General features: G+C 39.1%; 1 protein-coding gene across 1 annotated transcript; it reads left to right on the top strand.

Moving 5' to 3' along the window:
• The first annotated feature begins 1,485 nt into the window (after positions 1-1,485).
• Positions 1,486-23,862, top strand: LOC145440299 (uncharacterized). The gene is made up of 11 exons (XM_080317867.1): positions 1,486-1,746; positions 5,056-5,238; positions 6,169-6,434; positions 7,962-8,134; positions 9,028-9,165; positions 11,445-11,575; positions 13,698-13,823; positions 16,762-16,947; positions 19,364-19,495; positions 20,830-20,953; positions 21,060-23,862. Exons 1-11 carry the CDS (start codon positions 1,639-1,641, stop codon positions 21,263-21,265), a joined length of 1,773 nt encoding a protein of 590 aa, XP_080173993.1. The 5' UTR covers positions 1,486-1,638; the 3' UTR covers positions 21,266-23,862.
• Positions 23,863-25,890: the final 2,028 nt, after the last annotated feature.

Here is a 25,890-nt window from a genome sequence, read left to right as displayed (position 1 = left end):
GTCACAAGGCTCCGAGTCACAAGTCAATCTCACTTTTATATTTTTGACTCGAGTCAAGTCGAGTCATTTTCAATTCCCACCGAGTCAAGTCCGAGTCCAAGTCAGCGAACAGAGGATCGAGTCCGAGTCATGGTATTATGACTCGAGTCCGAGTCCAAGTCATTGTGTTGACTGCTCAGTTTCCAGTTAAAGTCTTCCTAAACCCACTTTTTTAACTCCGTTTGGTGATATTGAATGGTTCGTATTTATAATATATCAATTTTCCTCACTTTTTACAGTTTCTGGTCACATTTTCAAGCACTAGTATCAACAAACGAAAACCCAATAGTGTGTTGGCTTCGAAATTACAATGAAATGTCGATCTTGGCCGTCTGAATCTCGAGTCAATGACTTGCTTCGAGTCATGCTCAATGACTCGAGTCCAAGTCGAGTCAATACACAGATTGACTCGAGTCGAGTCGAGTCATTTCCGTATTTTGAGAAAATGACTCGAGTCGAGTCGAGTCATCTGAAAATCGTGACTCGAGTCGAGTCATGACTCGAGTCATTACAACCTTGGGAAAAAGTCGCCGTTTCTGCCTCCCATTTTCGACTTGAAATGCTGACTTCATACGTACCACTACGTCTCATCAGAGTCGGATGAAAAGCTTAATGTAGCCTACGTATAATCAACTAATATGAATTTATTTTTGAGCGATAAACACAACAAATATTACTAAACTTATATTATTTGTAAAAATTTCCAAATAGCTCTGTGGCCCACCTCAAATGCTCTTGTGGCCCACCAGTGGGCCATGGCCCACCCTTTGAGAACCCCTGGCCTAGGCTAAGGTGGGTGTCTGATCTTAAAGGCTACTCCAAGTTGTTTCGACACCTTCCTATCTTTTCATTGTGTATCGCAGTCTTGTGATGTTTTGAAACGATGAAAATATTAATAAACGTGATTGATTGATTGATTGATTGATTGATTGATTGATTGATTGATTGATTGATTGATTGATTGATTGATTGATTGATTGATTGATTGATTGATTGATTGATTGATTGATTGATTGATTGATTGATTGATTGATTGAGTCTGCGAACCAAGCTTGGGTCACAATGTTGATACTACAACTGGGCCTATATAAAACGGCATTGTCCCTTATAATACTTATTTGCAGCTCTCATCATTTGTCACAAACGAACGTGATCACTTTTTTGTCACCAGGTAGGTTTTCAGGCAAAAAAGTAGGCCAGATGGCAATATCATCATAAGGACTTGGCGGATGTCATGAAAATTTTTACTAATAACCTTCCTAAATTCCGAGCTTCGGGGTCCACGTAACCACCCAACAACTAGGGGTCTAATACGTACGAAAGGTTTAAAAAAAAACTGGTCAACAGAAAGTCAGCAACGCCATCGGCCACCGGCCTGCGTAAAGACGAAAATTGCGACCCGTAGATGTCACTCGTGACTCGTTCTGCTGTGTCGGAGAACTCATACAACCCCACCGCTGTCTTCCCGTCGCCTGGAATTCACGATCGGCTACGGATTGCTTCTGCAGTGTAGTGGAAACTGGAAAGGCTGCGAGGAAATTTTAGGCTGGAATACTTCAATACCTCTTGATATGGATGGATATGGGATAACATCTCATTATGGATCGAGCTGAAAAGGACGGGGATAAAACGGTTGACAGGAAATCAGAATGTGCAGCTTCTGAATCCGAAAGCCCTCGCCTAAACGCAAGAATGAAAGAGGACCAGGCAAGTGTCGTACAGTAGCCTAGAACTTATCCTGTCTACAGGCTTAAAAGATGTACTCAATGGATATCATTGCTTCGCTTATTTGGTTAGCTATTAAACATATCTTACCAATCGTAAGTAGCGGATTTTTATTATATTCAACTGCTCAAGACAAAACGTATAGGGAAAATGCAATACGATTCTAAAAAAACTGATTACGATATGGCAACTGTCTTATTGGTCAATTCATTTTGCCTCGATATGGAAAAGAGATTATTGCTTAGTAGGTCTTATGTATTCCACAAGTATATTTCACAGACTTTTTTCTTTGAATTTCCACAATTAGACATGTCAAATGATATATTAGAGAAATAGTCAAGCTGTATAGTGGCTCAATGCATCAATTGACATAATGGACGCAACAAGGACAAAAAGCATTGAATTTGATCTATGCTAGTAGGCTTAAGCCTATACAAACTGTCAGCAATTTATTCATTATAATATTATCTGCAGAACTACTTAATGAGAGATCATTATACAGCTGTTAAATCATTGAATATACAGCCCTGGTACAGTGGGACTTTTTAGCCTATGATATTTCCATCATAACTGTGATATAATTTACTAATCTACTACTATCAGGGAACCTACCTTGTGGTGATCAAGTGATATTGTGTAGTGTCACAGTCACAGACACAACTGCTATTCTGATGTCATCCTTTGGATTATTTTTATCATGTGATATTTGCTCTAGTTTTGAAACATCTGATATCTGACATAGATAAGCCGTGTTGTCATATTGTATTGCTCACCTGAGCCTAAAATTTTCAAGGACAGAAGTGGAGTTAGATTAAGATGACTTCTTTTTAATAACATTGCCAATCTGATTGAGGTACGGTATAGTACAATAGTCAGGATATCCTAACAATTCTTTGTTATCATCAGTTGAATATATGTATAGCGACTTCAATTTCATCACCTCGGCCGTGGTAGTAAATTTAATGTTATTGTGAAAAGTGCTTGCTTTCCCAATATCTGAGCAAGGTAACACTAAATTTGCATGCTCATACAAGAAGTCGATATCATTTATTTATTGTTAGTGTTTGGAATATGGTATCTAGCAATCTTGAGGTCATGCCTGATTGCCTGAACACTCGTAACTTTGAAATTATAAGCGTATGGTTATAATTAATATCATATTCATAAGTGTGTTTAGCAATATGATAACGAGGCTTGTATCACTCTGCGAGTCCAAGAGTTAGCAGTCTGCAATATCTGTCTAACGATCCAACTTTTTCATCCCTCTGGAATATAACATGCCATTCATAGCATAAGACATTCGCTTCAGATTTCTACCCTTTGATATTGGCATCCTGTGTTGCTATTCTATAATACATGATCAGGAAATGTAAAATTCAATCCAGACATGAACATCCATTCCTTTGGTGTTAGCATCCCGATAATGTATACCGTTTAGGTTTGGGAATGGTAAATTAGTCACTGAGTCGATGTTGGCCTATGTCTCTCAGTTTCTTTTGACTAATCCTTTGCTTCCGAGATATCAGACTATGATTGTTTCAGAATTTTGAAACAGGGATGCTGATATACTGACCTGCTGACTAATATGAAAAAAGGTCAACATCAATTTTATAGTGTTAGTTTGGGTTGTACTTTTTGCTCTATGTTACATATTACTGCTGCCTGGTCTGTCTTGAAAAGGTGTGTGATCTACCGGTAGATCAAGATAGCTGTAGTACACACCCCTGATTTAGAAACTTCATAATATTAGAATGGATATGAGGGTTGGATTTGGCAGAATCCACACACACATATTACCATTGACTTGGGCGGTGTTGGCATCTTCAAGTGATGCTTCTCTGACTAAGTTGATACTGTACTAGAAATCGGGCAAAGTCAATAAATAATAATCAGAAAATCTAGAGATACTTCCAGAGCAAAAATTTCAATCAGAAAATCCAGCTTAAGCGAGTTCCAGCAAAATCGGACATTTGTTTTCTGTGGTCGGCGATAATCAATACACATGTCGCTGTTCCCTGTTATGTCTTATATATCCATCATATCTTAGGATAACAATTTAAAAAGCCAATATGTAACTGGATTCCGTTGTTTCGAACAGCTTTATCAAGTACAATCACATTTACATAGAACCCAACTAGTCATGATCAGTGTACTACTGTACAATGTGTACATGTAGCCTACATTGTACAACTGTGCATACACTGATACACATATACACTTGTAAGGTAAACAATCCCTTCTGTTGGATTATACATCAAGCTGCCAGTTGTGCGGATGAAAATATGTTGGAATACATCAAATCGAATACCATATTTGTATTGAACACAAAATCAGACATTTTTATACTTGCATTCAAATAAAGTAGCATACTTTAGCGATCACCACAGTTCCCTATCAACAGCTGTGTCATATTTTATCACACCTGGAAAGTGTTGACACAGTGTTCCAATTTAACAAAACATGTCACCCACGATTTGAGCTTGATCTAGAATTAAGTCATTGTTCAAAATAAAAATTACTGTGATGAAGTCATTTACTGATTTGATGTCTCTGAAACTGTGAAAAATAACAATGTAGTCTTGTGCAATTGGATGTGGCTTTAAATATATATGACTTGAATTGTCCACCACACTTAATTGTGACCTATAGCTATGCTATACTCCTAGATTAGGAATGTTTGTAGGCGCAGGCGCAATGACGTTAACTGAATCCCCTGGGTCCGCAAGAATTGCACATGATGCAGATTTGATAACCAAAAACTTGAAAAACATTGCCATAAATGTTTTGTTTAATAAAACACCCTGCATGTGCATGGCATTAGCAAACAGCTGTCCAGATTTATTCATTTGGGTAGGCCCGGACTGGTCTGTTTAAATATTAGAAATATTTTATAGTACACTACCTTACTGAGGATTGTATTTGGATACTGACTTTGTAAAGCTTTGTTAGACTATCTGCAGTCGTGTGTCTCCACTTGAACAGTAATTCTGTGTCATATAATATGTAATAAATAAAATGATCTCATCTACTTGGAAATAATTGCCCACGGGGCCAGTTTGTCCCGTAACTGCTACTTAAAAGAACAGTGTTTACAAGTAGATTGTCTGAGTAATCAGGTGAAAGTGATTTTATTCTAACTGTCAGATAACAAGAAAACAACTTTTGTAATAGATGAATGATAAATCCGAGTTTTAGGAATATGATCGGCGGCTCATGCATGGTAAGATGAAGACTTGTAGACATGAGTTTGGCTGTTGAATGACTGATGCCAGTTCCTTTTCATCATTGTAGACTGCTTCGGCCAGCTCCAAGTCTGGTTCGTTTCCGCTGATACCGAAGCTTCCAGGCCATGGAAATAACTCTGATCAAGGAGGGGGCAAGGAAGTGTACCGGAAAAAGTCGGTCAAGATCGAGGGAATCAAGTCTAACCGAGATAAGCACAAAGACAAAAAGAAAGTCAAAGCAATTACTCAGGTTATTAGGATTTATTGATTTTTCGCCCGTGCTTGTCAATCTCATTTGAATTGTATTTGATTTCTTGTTCAATTTTCTAAATGAATTCATGGAGCTTATGTATACAGGTGTGTTGAAGTCGACCCCGCGTTTATGCACAGGTTGAACGGCAGTTCTCATTAAATCCTACTATTGATAAAGCTCGTGAGGTTTGTTTAAAGTCAATTTCAGACACAGATGCACATAATTACGGATCTTTGATTGTGGATTATGGGCTAATAAGCAAATGTTATCTGCTTTCTATTGTTGGATGTAATGACCTGACATTCACTACAATCTTTATTAGTCTTTACTTTAAAAACTGTCGATTTTGCAATCTGTTCTCCAAAACACTTTCTTACATGAGTTTAAATTCTATCCATGAAGAACTATCATCTTAATGATGCATTGATTTTGATAGTGACATCACGATCACCAATAATCATGCATGGCCCTACTGTCAGTATGCAACTTTATATTTGCAAGTCAGAGGGAATGGTGAGGTATGAGGTATTCCAGCACCATTCATGAATAGGGAAACACTAATAAGTTACCTTTGTACCATCAGAAAGAAATCGATTCCCTAGTCACTTTGACTGAATGAAGTTGTAGATTTGTCAGCTGAAAACTGTAGGTATCTTTACATCTGTACCAATTACATTGATTCAGTATTTCGCTGATCAGGATATGACTTTGGAAAACAAGGAATCAAGGCATCTACTCTCTATCTTCAATGTAGATACTTCTACCAGACATTTCAATAAATCTTTGTCTCCCATTTAAGTATGTGTTTGAATTATTAGCTGCAGCACTACATGAAGGTTATCAATAGTATAGTGTGCCTACCATATCAATGCTTATTATGTAGGCTACTACCCATTCATTTTTTGATGAGGTTAAATATTATTACAGGAAGTAGAGAAAAAGATCAGCAAGTGCAAAGAGGACAAAGGGACGCGGCTGGATTTGAGCAAATCTGAATTAGTCACACTATCAACTCACGTCAAGGACTTGAGCCAGTTAACCGAACTGTTTTTATACAAAAATAAGCTGGTGCGAGTTCCCGAAGAATTGGGTTGCCTCACACGGCTCAGAACGCTGGCCATTCATGAAAATCATCTCACTAATTTACCTGACTCGTTAAGCAGCTTGCAAGCGCTGGAAATGCTCGATTTGAGGTAAGCACTGAACACATAGTTAATTTACAAGAATTGTGAGTGACTTTTATATTCTAGTTTCTTTATTGTTATCAAAGTCTTAATGATGAAACTATTTTGGTTGATTGAGTAGGACATTATGATAACTATATGAGCTGGTTGCGTGTAGCATTTTCTGAACTGTAGTGCTATGACCATTTCATTTTTGTTCCATGATCGATAATCGTATGTGTGGATAAGTCATGTGGTGGTGGTGGTATATGTAGTATTGGTCGAATCTCAAGGGACAATGCAGATGCAGTGATCAAGCTTGAACCTGCTTGAGTTTACTGCATCCTCCAACAATTTATTTTTAAATGGTCAAACTAATCAGCATATCTTCTTATGTAGGCCTACCTACGAGTAGAAGTAATATGGTAAATCTCCACTCAATTACAAGTAAAAGTAACCATTTTAAAGATATGCTAAAACTATTTAAAGTAGAAAATGAAGATCTGCAAAGGAATCATGTGGTTTCAAAAAGTGCTAATGGCCAGTTTTTGGAAATTGCGGGGAGCATCTTTGCAACTAGCATAAAATGACCAATGAAGCAACATAGGTGCTATTTTCGACATGTCTTCGCCGTGGGATCAAATTAGCTCATGTCCATTTCACACATTCTGAGAAAATTAACATTATGTAAAGTTTTAATTTTCTTTCCACCATATCTTGGCCATGGTTAACTTTGAAACTATGTGACAGACAAACATAAACATGCCCGACATATGCCTGAAAAAATATGAAAATTTTTCAAAAATACAATTTTCTGTCAATTTGAAAAATGTATCTAAAGTTTTTTTTCAATTGAACGTAAGCTATCCACCGCGACAATATATTCAGTTACCGTGATACAGGGGCGCTTTGGCCGCTTCCACGCAGTTTTCTTGACGATTTAACCAATGAAAGCAATGCAAGTATAGGCCTATTCCAAAACTACTCTCTGCTTTACAAAATACAAAGTATCAAAATGCGCCAACCAAGCCTGTGCCTACAGAAGGCGTTTGTGTACCATCTAAAATAGTACATTAAACGCTCTCTTTCGAAATTTCATGCCGGCGACGTCATATTTTGCGATACGATTATTAATATACAATGTACTTTTCAATTCTCTCCTAGCTGCTGACAATCACCCCTGATGAGTGTCAGCGAAAATATTCGGGTACATTTCAATACGAATATACTGTTCAATTGTACATTGAAGTTGTGTAACTCCAAGCAGCTCTTAAAATACACACGGGATAAGCACGTGGTTTTGCCCAAAAACTGAAGCAGATGTGGGATTAGTCTGAAAACATAAATACTTCACTAAGTAGTATAAGTAGGAAAAAAAACCTACTCGAAGATTCAGAAAAGGTAGGAGTACTTCGGTATGGACCACCACTGATATCAAGTTGATATCAGACGTTCCACAAGAATGGATATTGGCCAATGGCCATGTCCAACAATGGAACATCAATTATTCAGTCAGACTCTAATTGCGATGTCACCGTTTCAATGTTTGATTCGCAGGCACAACAAGCTGCGAGAGATTCCCGCCGTCGTGTACAAGTTGAAATCTCTGCAGAAGCTGTATCTACGTTTCAATAAAGTCACCACGATCGAGCCAGAGATCCGTAATTTGTCGCGACTGACGCAACTCATTCTGCGCGAGAACAAGATCCACTCTATTCCGCCCGAAATAGGTAGGAATCGAACGCCCGATGTAGCCTACCTGTTGATATGACTCCTTTCTCTCATTCCGTTGCGCGTCTCAGCGTAGAACCAGAAGAAGCTCCATTGACCTCTATTCCATCACAAATAAAATTGAATAGTATATTCATATTGAAATGAACCCGTCAAGGGGTTATCATCAGCAACTAGTAGAGAATTGAATTGGAATGGATATATGCAATGTTCTTTCCAATTCTGTACTAGTTGCTGACAATTACCCCTGGCGAGCGGGGCTAGCCAAAATCGTATACCTGACTAATTCAACTCGGAGTCGAATAACGAGTCACGTATTCGAGCACAACTCATTATGAAGTCAGAGCTGCATAAAAGTCTCCGAAAGTTCATATCTATATCTATTAGTGGCAACAAGGAAAATAATGCCAAATACATTTCATCAAACATTATGGTATACTTTCTGCCTCACCATAATCACTTTATCGCGCTTTGTGGCTGCACTCTGGGCCTGATCATAGAAGTCTTGTTTCTGTGAATATTCGCAGCCTTGTGCTATATATTTTGGATGCCCTGGTACGACAAATCGAGGTAGGAAGAAAGTATCAAAACTGCAAAAAACTTTTCGTTCCATGAAGTTGCAAGAAGTTCTAAATTCGTTTCTCGGCGAAACAGACATTTTTGAAGAATAGCAATGTTGAAATTACCTGGTTAATGTCATATGGTATATAGCCTATTCAACAAACTTTTTGCTAAATGGGAAACAAGGCTATTACAAATGTAGCAATTTATGCTGTTCGGTAGGTATTGCTGCTATATTGATTGGAGTACTTCGGCAACGTTGTGAAGTCTTGTTTTTATTCATTCGCCAATCCTTCTTATATTCAACCCTGCAACTCTTTCTGGTCTTCAGGACATTTAACAAAACTGGCCACCATCGATTTGTCGTATAACGAATTGGAAACCATTCCATCGGAATTGGGGAATTGCTGCCTGGTGACTGCGTTAGATTTGCAACATAACAGGCTCATTACTTTGCCCGAGTCATTAGGTAAGTGCATTGTGGTGTTGGTGTTTTGGCCGCATATCCTATCGTTAGTCAGTTTAATTTCAATGCAAATCTCTGCACAGAGCTACGGAAGTGTCATCATTCTGTCGAATACCAGATGTATGTTGACATTGTTTCACCTCTTGCTGCGCCATCTAAATTCTATGGGACAGATTCGTAAAATTTTCAATATATAGATTTGTGTATGGCGCAACATAAATTGTTAAATCTACCAATCAACTGTTCAATGCACTGGCCATACTTAACTGTCAATGGCCCATGAAATGTTTTGATTTTACTCCAATGTGAATGATATTTCCGAATTATTACTGAAGTTGTTTCATTTTGTACATCTCTTACTGGAAAATATTGTGACATCGCATGTATAATAATACTACAACCAAAATATTGATATATTATTGGGTCTTTTGATAGTCCACCATTTTGCTGGAGTAGTATAGTATAGTAGGCCTGCTACACTATATATGCAAATGAATTAGTCTGGAATCCAGACAGTGCCACACCTAACAACATACCAGAGAGAGAGAGAGAGAGTCTTTATTTTCATCCAACCAAAATACATAACACACGGCAGTGATGGTGGTACAGAAAATATGCTTGCACAGTATTCGGTATTAGATAGGAATGTAACCTAAAACTACAGTGGGAATTTTAAATCTGAATTTGAAACAGAGTAATGGACACTGAACAGTCAGCAGCAAATCATGCTGTTCTCGTGACAACCACCTGTCACTATTCGGCTACAGAGGCCTATACGCATACGCATGTATAACAGCTTGTCTAGAACTCACTTTTTGAACAAGTATTGTAAACAAATCATGACGCTGGATTATGTGTTTATGCTACAGAAATAATTTCACTCTGCCATATTTGTGTATGACTACCTGATATATATGCAGATTGAATTATAAATTTTCCAGCAGCATCAAATTTGGTAACCTCAATTTCTTGTGACTATCATCATAGCCAAATTCTCACTTGACCTACTAATGCTCACAATTCATTAACCTGGAAAACGAATCACTACTTAACAAGGTAGTGTTGTGACAACATTGTCAGGTCATATATAAGCCAATTCTGTTTGGTTTATTCAAAATTTGTCATCATTGTGAAATATGATGCCATTTACTGCCTTTCATACTTCAAGAATATCAGTTGATTATAGTATGTCGTGATAAATTCTTTGCCTGCTGGTCATCCTACCTAGATATCATTGGATCTACCATACTCAACCTTGCATCATTCCTTATAATAACTTTGTGCTTTGGTAAGCAGAGGGCAGTGTGATTGAGTGCTCCTGCGTCAAGGTTTGGTGTTACTAGAACCAACTTGTGTGGTATGTTAATGTATTTTAGTAATTTTCATTGCGTTATAGGTAAATGCTATTTCTAAATTTCGATTCAGATGAGATTGCTTTTCTTGAAACATTAGCACTAGATTTATTGGCCGACGTAATGCTACTTATTTTGGCTGTCTTACATCCACCACCAACGAATAAGCAGTCCACTCTTTTGATAATCACCTTCCAATTATGAATAAATAAATCCTATTCATGATAGTGGTAAGGTACAAAACGTAATCATTTAGATGACTCTGGGTAATTTTTAGGCATTGAACAAAGGAGACGATTAATTGAGACAATGACTATCTGTGTAATCCAATCCTAATGTTCCTGGTTCCATCGTGCTGAAAATGTAAACCGTATGTCTTCTCCTTTGTAAATTTTGTGATCAAAGTGGAATTTAAAGTAGTTTAGGCTAGTCAGAATGATTCATTCTCAACTCATCCCTTTTGAAATGCCAGTATTCATGGACAGGTAATGCGTCAAGTGTTGCCACATAGCCTATTGGTGAAATTATTTATCATGACTCCGTGGAAAGGCTGTTGCATTTGTTGCAACGAAAAGAAAAAGCAAGTATTGACATGAATTTGGCAATAGTGCTGTGATGACTCGCAGATATCGGATAAATCAAAGGCCAGTGCTTTTGAAAACTGAACAAATCTTGGATAATGAAAATGGGACCTCACCGTTTTGAGAAAACAAAGGTAGACCTGTAATACAAAAGGTATATACCAGATCAGATCTTTAACCACACCACGTTGTATTTCATCAAGTCTTCTGAAGCCATATCAGCGAAAGTCTACCGTGATTCTTGTTAAAAACTTGTTTGTCATGGTCAGGAGTATTCAGATTTATATTTGATCGTTCATTGTGTTGTCATGTCAACTTAATCTGAGATTTTTAATGCGTATCTTTTTAGGTAACATGACGAAGCTTACTAGAATTGGTTTGAAATACAATCAACTCGAAGCGCTTCCCAGTTCCCTTCAGCAATGCGTGGAACTTGACGAATTGAACCTTGAAAATAATAATATTCCGTCTCTACCTGATGTAAGTATGAATGAAACATGGAAATTTGTTGTTGTACCTTTTTACGTACCGTACAATCGAGTAGATACAACTTTACAGCAGTGCTGGTCAGTCGCACCAGTCTTTCCAGCCTGCTGTTCCCTACTATATTACGTTAGGTTGAAGTTTCTCTGTCAATTCTACGTTCTGGTGGACCTCCGTATGTGTCATTTCTTCGGTTATTCTGGATTTATATTTTGAACTATTTGCCAGTTCTAGTTCTGGTGTTAGAATTCAATATTTTGACAAATCCTTATCTAAAATGTGTGCCAACTACTGTGATGACACATGACCAGGCCTGTTTATTTTTGGATATTGGGTTTTATTTTTGGAGATTCTCCAAAAATAAGATTTGAAAACATCCAAAAATAAGCTTTTTTTGGATGATGTTTTTTCAAGTTTTTTAGTGAAATGCACGAGTCAGAGCAGTGTAAATACCATTGAAACAGCCAGGAAACTCACAAACACACACAAAAACAGCATGTGTATGCGGGAGGGGGTCTCCGAAACGCTAAAAGTAGGCACTTCCACTCTCTGGAAGGATCAGAGGCGACACGACAAGGGTTAAAGAGGCGGCATGGTATGAAATCGTGCGAGTGTGGTGCGGGCGGGACCTTGTGACGCAGGCCGAATACCGCCACCTCTACAACAATAACTTTGTCCCCACGATGATGGGACTGAATGGCTACCTCCAACGGCAACAGGACTTGATCCAGGAAAAGAAAAGTATGTGCCCCAAGTTTGTAGACACATGTTGGTTGTCAACTAAGAAAATGACCACTTGGTTGACTAGACACCGTACCAAACTCCTCGGGGTTATAAACGATAAAAGTCCGGCCTGTGCACCTCCGCTGCAGTAGTGGATCCAACTAATCGTCCTCGAGCGTATGGCCACAGAGCTGAGCACCACCGTCACAAAGATTCATGGACTTGGCCATCTGATCGTGGAGCATCAGGATGAGCTCCCTCGCCTGGTCGAACGCCTTCGAGCTCGGTGCTCAGCTGAGGACTGGGACAATGACACCCGCGGCAAGGAAGGTCCTATGGTCCTAGGGTGCTGGACTATCAAGTTCACTGAGTCACGCAATTTCGTGGAGGATCAGAGTGTGCAGTCCTCGATCTTCTCGATAATATCGACGAAGAAGAGAAGCAATCCACGTTCGAGGCAGCCAGGAGCCTTATAGCAGGGCCCATCAACGGCATAAAGAAAATTGAAGTGGCCGAGAATGAAAGGGTTCTGCCCTGTCTACCACACCAAGTGGTGCAACCTCGTAGGCAGGACGGAACAAACACTTCTCGCTCTTTTAGATGCTAATAATATAAACAAGAGTGATACATATATGTGAGCTACTTTATTTGCAGCTCAGTGAATTGATCGACAAACACCGGGGTGGGCTGTCCAACAAAGAGGACACCTGAGTAGATACAGAATATCGAAGAGCAATTCCAATCCATGTCTGTCCGATACAAAATGGACGTCACTTTCAAGCGCATTATTGACGAGCGACAGTTCTTTGGAACCACATGGCTTGATGTTTCCCACAACTGCGACGGTCGAAGCCGATTTCCCGAAAATCAACTGGGAGAAAGGTCTCTACCGGGCGTCACCCACTGATTTTTATTTGGAGGGCATTCTCCAGGCCAAAGACTTTGTGACGAAAGTATTAGAAAGTTAGATCAAGATCACTGATGATGTCGATGTGTTGAAGAACATGAATACATGATAATAACATACTTTCGGTGAAGTTTTCTATGTAGTATTAGGTCTAAAAACACCTTCATTTCTTATTTTTGGAGATTCTCCAAAAATAAAATTTGAAAACATCCAAAACTAAGCTATTTTTGTTATTTTTGGAGAAATCCAAAAATAAACAGGCCTGCACATGACAGAAACTTTTTTTTTTATCTTTGTATGATATTTCATATTAATGGCGTGATGTACGGTATGTCAGTAACATATGTATGGTAGAAACTTCCTATACGGTTATTGCTGCCTAATATGCCAATCAACAAAATATTGTCCGTGGTTTATGTGTGTTTAAGTTTTCACGTTTGTAGCCTGATTTGTATCAATCATCTAATGCTAACTATTGTTTTGTCGCAGGGTTTCCTGAGTAGTTTAGTAAAGTTATCGAGCTTAACATTGGCCCGTAACAAGTTCGAAGCCTACCCTGTTGGAGGCCCGGCTCAATTTCACTGTCTCGTTACTTTCAACATGGAACACAATCAGGTATTTTGTTTTTCTCTTTTGCAAACACCACTCAGTTGGAGGTATGACATGAAGGATGAGCAAAAATATTCAGCAATATTTTTGTTCCATTGTTAGTGGCGTTAGTACCTAAGTGAAGCGAACACCGATCGGATATTAGCCGACATGGTTATTTTTGGCATTTCGGGAACCAAAAATGCCAATTCCATTTCTATACTTGACATCTAATTCTCATGAAGTTTTCCTCAGAATCTTTTTGTAGCAACTAGCAAACTAAATGGGCCTGTGCTCGCAAACAAATTTTAAATCATAAACTCCGACTAAATAAGTGTGGTATCTATGGCTTGGTACATTTAAATATCACAGACTTACTGTCAACAAAGTGAATCTTAAGCATTTCCACGCTCACATTGAGGTTAGAGACATTCTGTATGTAAGCTAATAAGTTGAATAGCCCTAATCGATTACGATTACTTTGGTTTTTTCATATGTGGCCTAATTGATTACGATTACTTGACAATGTTGTAATCTTTGTCATCGATCACAATACCTCATTTTTGGGTGTTTCTGTTACATTTAAAACAGACTTTGATGGGTTTGTTGCTATGCTGCCCCTTTTGATTTTGTTGCAATTCCAAGTTGTCTTGAAATGAATATAATATCAATGAACTATCGAATGAAAAATGGAATGTGTGATGTGGTGATGTGAAGTGGTCATCAATTTCATTCCAGAATTACATCCATCAGGTTCATAACATCACTCAACTAGACAGTCCTAATTTAGAAATGGTTTGGTAGGAATACAGCCTGCACATTGTATCTATCGAAATTCAATATCTGTGGTTGAAACTTGACAAATTTGTAAACTACAAAGTTACTTGTAATACTAAGTCAGTAATGTGGCGTTGAGTAATCGCCTTTGGTAAGAATTGTGTTGCTATTATGTGCTAATGATTGATGATACTTCGTGATTTGCAGTTGAAGAGAAATATGCCATGTCAATCAGGTTGTACGCAAGAAGTAAGGTCATTTTCGCATGACCTGTCATATAACTGGAACTGGAAGGAGTTTTACGTCAGCTGATGACGAGCTTTGATGTCACATTGGGTCGAACCATTATTTGATTTAGAATGCTTTATGGTAGTGTGCCACAAATAACAGGGTTCTAAAAATGCCACAGAATTCCAATTATGGCTTGGAGATGAAGTGCTGCATCTGTACACATGTGTTTTGTGAGCCGTTGTAATTAAGTGATATCTCTAACCCTTAACACAGTATTAGTTTGCAGTAAATAAATTTCTCCTAATGTCAAGTTGGGTGTTTGACCCAACAGTACAGAACAGTACAAGATCATATTTTGTACCATTAATGGGTTTGATTTGAATACTTTCATGAGAGTTCTGGACAGTCGGTAATGTAGATTGTGGATTTAGCTGGATTTGCAGTTACTTGGTTTTTACAGTTTAGATTTTGAAAAGTAGAAGGTAGTTTTGGGATAAGTTTGCATCCATTTATGTGTGAAATTGTCATGTTAACTAAATATACCGATTCGAAGATCCTACCTATTTGTAGTGTCATTGCTGATTTTGCGTTGGTTTCCCGAATAACAATTAGCAAATTCGAAAGTTGCCACCCCTGGTGAACTGCTAAAAGTATCTTTGGGGAAACCATCTGGATTTGACTCTTGATGATTGCGAACCTGATAGTCCCACATAGCGTTAGTACAGTAGTGTATTGCAGAGTCAGCACTGAATTAGTTCTTGTGATGGGAATGGGGTTTTTCTGACGTCTGAAATATTGCGCCACTGGTCTTTAACGATGATGAATTGATTTTGCGGTGGGTTCACGTCATGCTAGATCTGTTATGGCAAGCAGAATGTTGTTCCTCTGGTTCCTGTGGGAATACTGATTAATCTCTGCATAACCACGAAACTTTTCTCATGCTTGATATACCTGTCAATGTTGTGCAAGTATCGTGATTTCCCATCAATCATCATAATGATCGGTCTGATGCAAGGTACAGTGCTTCTGGAAAAAGATGGGGAGTGATCGTATTCTTTCTTTCTTTGGTCTTGCCCTGGTAAATAGTGATGTAATTACGGAGTTGGCTGAAGTAGCAAGCTACTCCAGTAGAACTAATGCCATACCGTATATTTGTACTCACAAAAATTAGGTTTTGTTGAGGGGTCACATTCTTTTAGCAGTTAAGTTGGAGTCTACTACTTGCAAATTTGCAAGATATATCCTCAGTAGTAACGCAAAAAGGTCCAGCGTCTGTAAGTATGAGGCGTGTGGCCTAGTTCTGAAATGATTTTACCGCAAGGCGGGGGGGTTCTCAACCACCAGTCTGCGTACCTGCGTCAACTTTCTTGCCTGTCCTCTACATATCTTACAATTTCATATCTAAAGAGACGCTTAGGAGTACAGAACAGCATAACACATTTGAATAAAATATTCATATTTATTCCCGAAGCTTTTCAGCTGACCCTTTCATACATATCTCAGTAACACAATGCACGAAGTTGGACGCCCGTCCGTCGACTTTTGAATTTATTTAAAAATCTGGAACGGGTTGATGGTCTACTTGGAACTTAGCGAATGTCACAATGAGCACTATTAGTGCTGTGCCAAACTGTTCAAAAATAGTCTATGACTCATTTATGAGCAGTAAAGTAATCCGTTTTGAAAAAAATTCGTCAGTTTCACAATTGTCACATTTGACTGTGTGATATAGTTTAGCAAACAGCGAAGTCTTAGTTATTTTAAAAGAAACCAACGATCAAGTTGGTGGCTTTTAACAGTTGCATATATTTGTCGTAATTATATTGTGTTTGAATTTTAATTTTTGAAGGTTTTCCAGTCCGAAAAATTTGTCTTGAAATTTTACTGGCTCCCAAGCCTAAACTGCCCTGAGAGAGTCACAGCGTCGGCAATTTGAAAACACATCGCTGAATTTCAGGTCAGCAAAATTCCTTTCGGCATTTTTTCGAGAGCCAAGCGACTGTCAAAGCTCTCGATGCGAAGCAACCAGCTCACGTCTCTGCCACTGGATGTCGCCACATGGAGCAGTATGGTAGAGCTTTGTTTGGCTTCGAACCAACTTACGAGGCTGCCCGACGACATTGGAAGTTTATCGTCACTCGAGGTGAGGGGATGGGCCGCCTCTGACCAGTTATCGCTACGGCTGAGATAAATTGAGTACCTGAGTGATTTGATTCAGAATCTAGTATTAGTTCAAGTTTAGTATTTGAGTAGGCCTATAACTCATTATGATGTGACGACTGCATGAATGTACCTTTAATGAGATTATAATTCTACATCAGGTTAAGGATAGTTTGGTAACTTTTCAACTATATTTCATTGCACTTTGTGACAATGCTTTGGGTTGCTCATGATATCATAGATAATAATAATGATAGTATAATTTATAAAGCATCGACTATATGTTATTATTAGATATATCATTTCCACTATTGTGTGAAGCTGTGTACTACATGTCCGTATGCTGTGATACGACCAATTAAGCTTCACAGTCGAAATTAGTGATAAAACGATAATTTGTTGATTGAATAACTCTTGGTGGCAAGGAGTGAATAATTTTAGTACTCGTTAAAATTCTCTCTCACTGCTCGACTCGGATCGTTGGAAATAATACTCAATTTAGATTTGAGTACGTTAATCATTGTTCCCATTACTAGTTATTGCTATTAGTGTTTCTGTAAAGCTTGTGAGACGCCACAATTTCTTTCAAGCGCATGGCTAATGATCAGAAAACTTTGCTTTCAGTAATGCCAGATGATATAGATTGACTGCTTGCTGTGAATTTCATCGAGCCTAGCAATCAGTCGATCAATATGAATCGCCAATTATTTTTTCTCACGGCGAGGATGTTTTTCACAGAGTGGGTCAAAGAAGGCGTCGTTGGTACCTAAGCAGAAGTAGAGTTGACTTGGTTAATTCTTACTCGAGTACAGTAGAATTACTGATTTCCTTTCACCGGTAAGTAAAAAGTAAGTGTTTTAGGCTAGTTCTGGCGAAAAATTTTAAAACTGTTTAGAAGTAGAATTAGTGTACAATCATAACAGCTTGAGTAATGCAAGTATGCAAAAGAGGTTGCCCGTCATTTGACCATACAGCAACAATAGTATGTGACTTAATTCCTGCAAAATTAGCCCAAACCCTGAAGTTAGCCCTAAAGGCCGAAACACACCCGCAGGGAGCAGCGTCAGGCGCATATTTTTATCCTTTGATGCTTAATGCCGGACAAGTCACACAGGACTGGGGCAGGCATTCTGAAACGCTGTGATCATAAATCATGAGATTGAAAGTTGGAGCAATTGGAGACTTGTGACGTTCGGGTGTACGTAAAGCTGAATAATGGTTTTACTCAAAATGTCGTTGGAGAAAATGTCACTGCTAATGATTTTGCTATTGATTGGGCTCGGAACACGGCTTCCAAGGAAGTGATGATTAATTTATTATAATGACTACACAGTACGGCACAGCTGATGATAGCATTTTGAGTGGGGGTTGGGTGCTATATTCCACTATGCACTCGCCTCTATGAGGAATTTTCACAAATACCAATTATTTATGTATGCATAACAATACGAACAACTTTTACATGTAGTTTTTGAAAACGAACAGAACATCTAGTTTAATTAGTCAGAAGTAGTAATTTAATTAATAGTTTAATTAATCAGCAATTAGGATATCTTTTATACAGTACTGGGTGTGCACTATGCTGTGAAACCGCCTTGCCAAATACAACGCTTTAATATGTCACAATTATGAATGGTGTGCGGCTCGCGAAATTGGTTTAATTAATCTTTATTTGGTCTGTAACGTTTGAGATACGCTAGAGCTGAGCTGAGAGAATGCCCTAAATAACGCTAAAATCACCAAAATATGTTGTGAGTAGTCCGAAACCGAGTTATATTGATCAGTTCCGCCGTCACCGTTATTAATTATTGAAAAAAAAAACAGATAGAGGGAATGAACAGGATCTGTTTTTACCAGCACTCCTTACGATAACCATACGCAATTTTATTAAATTTCTTCATCCGCACACCACAACTGGAAATTATAAACGTAAAATCAAGACAGATAGCACTTTTTTTATTGAAAAGTCCAACAAGTAGGCGACCGGTTTATCGATGACTCGGTTGCTGCTGAATATCTCTGGCAATTTCATACCAGTAAGTGTTAGGGGCAACTTCTTGCTCCAAAGCCATCAAGTGTTCATTATCCAAGTTTTTATAAATGCATCGCAACGATATATGTTAAGGATCACTGAACTTAATGTACTAATAAGTTCATTTGAATTACACCTCGTCAAAAAGAGTGAAAATGATGTACCATTTGCATCCACCACTCATCCACACCGCGTTTCTCATCCGTACTGCAATTTCTTTCATCCGCACAAGTGCGTTCCATCACACAGACTGAAAAGCAGTAGTCTATTGACATGGACTGTATTATGCCTGCTACCCGTGTGCTTGTCATGTGAAATGTTCCATCATTTTCCACAGTCTCGTTAGTCAGCTGATTCTTCTTCCCAGGTGCTGATAGTGAGCAATAACTTGTTGAAGAAAGTACCGCCCGGCATCGGGAATTTACAGAAACTTCGCGTCCTGGACCTGGAAGAGAACAGGCTCGAGTCTGTCGCGTCAGAAATCGAACATTTAAAACAGGTGAGCGATAGTTTGGTATGCTTTTTGTACTCAGCTTCATGTCGGAATCAGGGTTGTAATGACTGAGTCACGATTTTTTGGCGACTCGAGTCATTTTGTGTATTGACACGACTTGTACTCGAGTCCTTGTGCATGACTCGAACCAAGTCATATGACTCGAGACTAAAACCGACAAGACAGACATTTCAGACATTTCATTGTAACTTCAAAGAATATTGAAGTCGCCGCATTATTGTTATTTCGTCTATCAGTCCTGATACTTCGGAAATAGGGCCAGAAACTGTTAAGACTGAAGAAAACTACGATATTATGAATGCGTGCCATTCCATATCACTTGAGCAGAGTTGCAAAAACTGGGTTGAACCGGATTGAACTGAAAACGGAACCGTGAACATGGTAACTTGGACTCGGACTTGACTCGAGATAAAAATATGGAAGTGAGACTAGACTGACTTATGTCTCGGAAGCTTGTGAATTGGTTACAACCCTGGGTGATACTGTAGTAGAAATTGGGCAAAGTCATTGAAAAATAATAGGAATTCAAGTTCCAAATCACACAGTGTGAATATGAAAATCAAGCTTTAAAGCCAGTTCCGACAAAATCTGACATTTGCTTTCTGTGGTCAGGGGATCATTTGACTACCTGCTGTGTGGTTGCATGAAAGTACGTGACATAGTCATACTCCTATGAATTCATAACGAGTGATACTCGATTCATAATCGAATAACTCAAGTAGGCCAACCAGATTCTGCTCAGCATTAAAAATAATCGATCATCAATAATGCATAGCTCCTCCCGCCGACGCTGTCATTTTACATAGATTATCTGAATAATCAGCGGAATCAGTTTTGTAGTAATTCATTACTTAGTGTGACCTTGGGTATAGACATCAGTCATCGTAGCTCAATTGGAAACCAGCCACCGGGAATAAAAATAATCGTGGCCTCTCTCCACCCTAGTAAATCGGTGGGGTTACCATCAACACCACCCACAACAACCATGCAATCCGAAAGGCGTTCTCTCCGTCTTCGTGCGCCTATTTATGTTGTGATTAGTCATTTTGTGTTGGCGAACATCTTTTAATTTTGTAAGTAGCCACTCAAATTGACTACTATTAGTACCCCTCTACCGAATCTACTTTTTAAACTTCTTACTTGGGTACATACGAGACTTTTTGCTTCGGCTCGACGTGCTTTTGGCATAGAGTACCCTTAAATTGTCGTTTTGGATGGTATGCTCCAGACTAGCATTTGCTTGCGATAGAAGGTGTCAAACTAAATGACGCATCCCGGAAGCTACATCTTTGTAACACGCTTGACCTTTTTTTGTACAGCTGAAAAAGCTGATGTTGCAAGGCAATCTCCTGACGTACCTACCACGCGGCCTCGGTCATCTGTCCAGCTTGGCCGTGCTATACGTGGGGGAGAATCAATTGCAAGCACTGCCAGACGAAGTTGGTAAGTTCAATGACATGTCGATCATGGTATATTGCATAAATGTAATGTGTGGTGAATTATCTGTGGTGATAACTCAATTCCCAACGCTAAACATGCTGTTTAACAGGGCATCTGACTGCACTAGAGGAGCTGTACCTCAACGACAACCCTTTGCAGGAACTCCCGTTTGAACTGGCTTTATGCAAGAAATTGGCTCTCATGTCTATCGAGGGCTGCCCGTTGAGTCAAATACCGCAACCGTACGTCGAAGGCGGGCCCAGCACGATTATTCAGTACTTGCGCGTGCACGGGCCATATCGCACGATGGTGTGACGGCAATGTCTTTGAGAAGTCTCTGGAAACATGCGCGGCCGGTGAAGATTGTGCGTATAGCTCTGATTTCAAGGACCTATGCGGAATTTGCTATCACAAAAACGTAGTTAGGACCGTGTAAAAACTAGAGCTCGACCGACATCGGATTTTTAAGCCAATACTGATAAAACTGACAACTAGCATTTCCACCGATTACCCTGATATATTCTGCAAATAGCTTAAGGCGCGATTCGAAAACTTCAGTGTTTATTCGGACAGCTTTACAGCCATTGTGATGCCTGGACATGAAATAGGCCAGTAAAGCTGCATCTGGAAATCTGCAAGTTATATTAAATATATCAATATTCCCAGTTAAGGCGTCGCAGATTTTAGTTCTGGCTCCCTGCCACCATAATCTGACGTGACGAAAATTGACATTTTTTTCCCTGTAATGGCCATTGCTGATATTTCTTTCACAGTGCGATATCGTCTCGATATTATCGGCGATCCGGTAATCGGTTGGGCTCTAGTAAAGACCCGTGTTCTCTCACGTTTCAAGTGTTGTCGCTTATCAGTTCGCTTAAAATTGTTTTGTCTTTTGCTCGGTTTTGCTTCTTTTTCCGTGAGAGTTTTGCTCCTCATCGCCTGTCGGGGCTGTGTGATGTCGTAATTATGAAGAAGTGAATTATTGCGTGGTTCCAACTTGTTGTTTCTAAAAAAAGGGCATAGTTACGACCAACAGTACACATACAAGAATGTCTGTGCGTGTCAAGTTGGATAGCGTAGGCCAGCAGCTCACCACTTGATATTTTAACCCACCAAGTGGGAGATGAATCTCAATTCTCAAAGTGCTTTTTGAGCTGTTTGGCAGCATTTTTTGCACTAATGACCTTTCGAGCCAATTTTTGGCACTGATGTCTTTTTAGTCCGTTTGCGGGATTGAACTTTGGTTGAATGACTTTTTTCTAGGACGGCAGGCTATCGGTGAGCGTCCCACGCCGCAAGGTGGCCACAGCGATGATGCATTGTTACTTTCTATTATCTTTTCATGTGATAACCGATAACACTGTCGCAACGTCCCAAATACGTGTCAGCACGGAACGTTTCTACTGTCTTTGACAGGATTCGCCCCACATCTAGAACCAATCAGTTTCATTGCTACGGGACACTGTAATAGCTATTTCATCAATGAGCAACATACGTGGTGCTTTCGTTCAAGTAGCAGCATATTCGCGTGACCAACGAATCGGTCAACATCAGGACGGTTTCCACACTGGTTTTCTGAAGTTTTGCGTTAATGCCATATTTGTTGCGTGGTATTTTTGCGGAGTAATCCCACGAGCTCATGACACATTTAAAGTAGGTTTGTGCATGGTGCATAGGAAATGTCTGCCTGAAATCTTTGTAGTTTTATTGTGCTTGAAGTTTGCAATGGAATTTTGACAAAAAAGGCTTATGATTGCTATTGAATCAAGTTATCCAAATTGCATGAATCGCAACGATCAAATCTTTGTGTCATCTGGTTGATATCTTTTATTACACATGATGTTCTTTTATTTTTTATATGCTCATCGATTTTTATGAGACTACTTGATAGTAAATCCCCTTCTCTGTTTGTTTACTGTCCTTGATGCGTTCACTCATTCGGTAATATTCAGTTGCCGTAGCTTTTCAAGTTTTGTATATCCATGTGAACTCTTTGTTCTCGTCCTTACCTTCAGTAATATCGATCTTGTTTCTATATGTCAAACAGTCATTACATTTCCAGTGAAATTTGGATGTCGTTGAAGGAAATTAGAGGGTAATAAGGAGTTTTTAATCATGACTTTGTTGTCTTTCTATACTCAATGCATGAAGTATTCTTTTCTGGTCGGAATTTACTGCACAATGTTGCATGCTTTGTTATTTGAAGTGAATAGTCTTCTTTTATATGCCGGTGTGGAAGGAGCGGATACTCTTTCTTTGGTGTTCCGACCTCCTGGGTTTTGCTGTAAATTCAACGCATCTTGAGATATGTCATAATCGAATGATATACAATATTCTATTTCTTTTCTTACATGGCTTTATTTGGTTTGGGACGGGTCATGTCATTCGGAAATTGGGGGTGAAGTTCTGTTTTTGTTATCCCCGTAATCTGTTTCCCCAAAACACTTGTCCAAACTTTTCGGTGCTTATGTTGTAAACTTATTGTAGAAATACGACCAGTTGGAGATTCTGTAATGTGGAGTCGTACTGCTTAGTATCACCCCAATTTTTATGGTTGGTTCATGAGAGCAGGGGTTATCTGATATCCGGTGTGTCATTTTGTTTAGGTCCTGGTGTTTCCCAAGCACTGCCGAGTGATTTTTAAGCTACTAGTTGCGTCATGGTGAATAAGAACGCACTGAGGGACCTTGTAAAACAATTCGTTTGGAGCGTGTTAACTTGATGTAATTTCGTAAGCTCATCAGTTTTGAGTAATTAACATGTCCGCACGGTTTTCCATTTTTTCCTATATTTGAGCTGTTTTCACGGAATAGGAGCGAAAAGTCAAATGTATTTTGCTGTTCTTGAATTCAACCATTCGTTGCCTTGAGCTATGATGAAACTTTACTGCAAATATATTTCTACTAACCCTGGAGGGAGTTTTCTGCGTGATTAACGATTCATTCGGTTGGTTGGCACATGGGAACAGGAGATTGTCTACCTTTACAATTATCAAGAGGTGGTGTCTGATTTCAAATAGCTACTTCAAGTCGTTTCGACACCTTCCTATCTTTTCGTCCTGATCTGAATAGATTGTTAATAGAATCAACACAAAATTAAACGAAATCTTTGTTGGAGCTCTATTACTGAAAAAGTTGGCTCGTCAACTAATGTCAAGCCATCATCACGTGCAGTAGTTTGGAAGAAAAGATACGACCACATTTGCAGTATTTGTACAACTTTCATCGACAGATCACGGGGTTTGACAGGGAATTAATCAATTTTATGTGATATCGTAATTTCGAATTATCTTTATAGGCGAACTCCCCATGATAAAATCAATACATGTTACACTAAACCGCACGCAGCGCGAAGAAATATCTCAACCAGTGTTGGGATCAAGTCACTACCTTCGAGTCACGAGTCATTGCAGATTTTGACTCGGGTCAAGTCAAGTCAATCGATTTTCAAAGGTGACTGAGTCAAGTCAAGTCACTCGTTTTTTGGAGGTGACTCAAGTCAAGTCACAATTCAAGTCAAATTGAATTTTCGAAGTATGAGTGATGATTCAAAGTCATTACATTTTGCTAGCTATGTGAAAGACAGATTAAATAATCATTTATCTTAGTCAAATAACGAATATCTAGTTAAATATACATGCAACAAGACGGTGTATCCCTCACGCACACGTAGAACTGCTAATAAAGTGCGTGAGTAACTGTACAGCTACATACTAAAGTCAGTTCTTATCAGCCAAAATATAGGACCTAATACGAAGCTTCGAGAAGTTAAAACAAATTGATATGGTACAATAGTCTGCCATACCCATCTACACATCCGTGAGAATATAAACGCACAAAATATATTCGTTTGATTTAAATCATACAAGAGGATTGGTAAATGTGAGCACTGGGCAACGTAAGCATTGAGCCGTCTAAGAAACAGAGACACGTAGCTATTTAGATTAATTTTCTACTTTGCGGTCAATTTATTTGTCATCTAACAATGGAGGAACCTTGTAACGTACAATCATTGAATGACTGGTTGTTCTCACAAGTTACACCGGCGCATCTGGAGCAATCCGAATGTACACAAGATACAGTGATTCATTCGACACCGCTTACTTAATGACTTGAAATTGACTCGTAAATTTTGCTCCGAGTCACGAGTCAATGCACATTTTTGAAGCTCCGAGTCAAGTCAAGTCAAGTCATTTTTCCAAAGTGACTCGAGTCAAGTCAAGCCATACGAAAAAGTTGACTCGAGTCAAGTCATGACTCGAGTCATCCCAACACTGATCTCAACTAGCGTAAATCTGCTTGAAAATAATACTGGTAATGTAGATTTATGAAAAAAAAATTGATCCTACTTCAAAACTCCGGACATTTTGGAATTTCCTTCCGGACGCAGTTTTTACAGTGAAGTTCCGGACGTACGGAAAATCCTATTATAGACGAAGCGACACGATCTCGTTGGAGACGTCGATTTTGACGCGGAGAGTGCAGAGAAACACCATCTATATCAAGCTTCTTCCAGTGCCCCCTTCTGTACTAAAGACGATGGGGTGGAGGCAGTGGCGTAGCAGACACTTGCTAGCAGCCCAACCTCGGCGCCAGGAGCGGCAAAATGTGAGGTGATGACCTTATTTTTAGTCAATACAACAAGATTTTCAGTAAATACAATTGAAAAGATCGCAACTACTTCAAAATTTGGGCGGCATTTTCGACGAAAGCCAGGGGCGGCAGCATTTGCTCCTATGCGCCTGGATAGAGGTCCAAGTCCGATCGTTTTTTCGGGTTGGACTTGACTACTGGAAATATTTCTCGCTTGAATCGCGCATGATGGCCACTCGATTAATTAACGATCTAATAATTGTATGCAATATTTTCGAGATCAAATCAGTGTTCTTATAACAATTCTTGGGTACGGGCTCATATCTTTCGGGTTTGAGACCAAGGTAG

Source organism: Botryllus schlosseri, chromosome 6 (assembly GCF_051294905.1).
Source record: "Botryllus schlosseri isolate E-star chromosome 6, Bs_hap1, whole genome shotgun sequence".
NCBI lineage: Eukaryota > Metazoa > Chordata > Ascidiacea > Stolidobranchia > Styelidae > Botryllus > Botryllus schlosseri.
This window is presented reverse-complemented; position numbering and strand designations above follow the sequence as displayed.